Genomic DNA, 1,406 nt, shown 5'->3' on the forward strand with positions numbered 1-1,406 from the left:
ATGCTACCAACAACTTCTCCTCCATAAATAAAATCGGTGAGGGCGGTTTCGGTCCTGTTTATAAGGTAATTATTGTGAATTACCTTTATTGTGAAATGAACAATCATAATTCTTCCTATGTATTTTACTTACATTCCTTTTAGCTAATAACACAATTTTTTTTTATAGGGTGTGCTCTCTTCTGGACAAGAAATAGCGGTGAAAAGACTTTCTAAAGATTCTGGACAAGGGCTTGTGGAGTTCAAGAATGAGGTTACCTTAATTTCAAAACTTCAGCACCGGAATCTTATTAGGCTGTTGGGATGCTGCATTCATAGAGAAGAAAGGATGTTGATCTATGAATTCATGCCTAAAAAGAGCTTAGACTTATACATATTCAGTTAGCCACCCTACAAAACTTGAGCTATTTCATATTATTTGTGCCTACAGTTTAAAGACATTGACATTTAACTTTTTGCATTTGAAATGGCAACAGATCAAACAAGGGAAACAACTCTTAATTGGAAGAAGCGCTTTGATATCATTGTGGGGATTGCTCGTGGACTTCTTTATCTTCATCGGGATTCAAGATTGAGAATTATTCACAGAGATCTTAAAGCCAGTAATATTCTTTTAGATAGTGAGATTAACCCCAAGATATCGGACTTTGGCTTGGCAAGAATACTTAGAGGTGACCAAACTGATATAAATACTAAGAGAGTAATTGGTACATAGTAAGTTCAACATCTCTCTATTTGTTTTTCTTTTCTATTAGTGTATAATATCCATATCTTACAACCTTGTATAGTTGTCAAGTGTCATGGGATTTATTTCTTTGTTTTGCTTGAATTTAGTGGATATATGTCTCCAGAGTACATAGTAGATGGGCACTTTTCAGTGAAATCTGATGTCTTTAGTTTCGGTGTCATTGTTTTGGAGATAGTGAGTGGGAGAAAGAACACAAGATTTGAACATCCTGATCATAACCTCAATCTTTTAGGACATGTGAGTTGAGACTTCTTAGTTAATTTTCTTCTGCTCCTTACTATATCTTTCTTATTTTTAATATAAATGATTCACAAATTAACAGTATGGATTTGTGTTAGGCATGGAAAATATGGGTTGAGGGCAGGCCCATGGACCTCATCGATGTTTTGATGGAGAATGTTCCTGCATCTGAAGTGTTGAGATGTATCCAAGTAGGACTGTTGTGTGTTCAAAAGCATCCAGAAGACAGACCCTTAATGTCATCTGTTCTCTTGATGTTGGATAGTGATAATGTCTCCTTACCCCAACCTAAACAACCTGGATTTTATGTTGAAAGAGCTTTTACAGAGTTAGCTGATTCTTCATCATCATCATTGAATAAGCCAAGCCATGTTTCTACTGATGTAACTGTTACAATACTACAGGGGAGAAGATAAAAA

The 1,406-nt window shown here is 35.4% G+C and overlaps 1 protein-coding gene across 1 annotated transcript; it reads left to right on the plus strand.

The window, feature by feature from the left end:
* The first annotated feature begins 10 nt into the window (after window positions 1-10).
* On the plus strand, window positions 11-1,403 carry LOC112092176 (G-type lectin S-receptor-like serine/threonine-protein kinase SD1-1). The gene is made up of 5 exons (XM_024167603.1): window positions 11-65; window positions 169-379; window positions 476-713; window positions 834-984; window positions 1,086-1,403. Exons 2-5 carry the CDS (start codon window positions 328-330, stop codon window positions 1,401-1,403), a joined length of 759 nt encoding a protein of 252 aa, XP_024023371.1. The 5' UTR covers window positions 11-65; window positions 169-327.
* The last annotated feature ends 3 nt before the right edge of the window (window positions 1,404-1,406 follow it).

The sequence above is a fragment of the Morus notabilis genome, unplaced genomic scaffold (genome assembly GCF_000414095.1).
Source record: "Morus notabilis unplaced genomic scaffold, ASM41409v2 Scaffold10636, whole genome shotgun sequence".
NCBI classification, from domain to species: domain Eukaryota; kingdom Viridiplantae; phylum Streptophyta; class Magnoliopsida; order Rosales; family Moraceae; genus Morus; species Morus notabilis.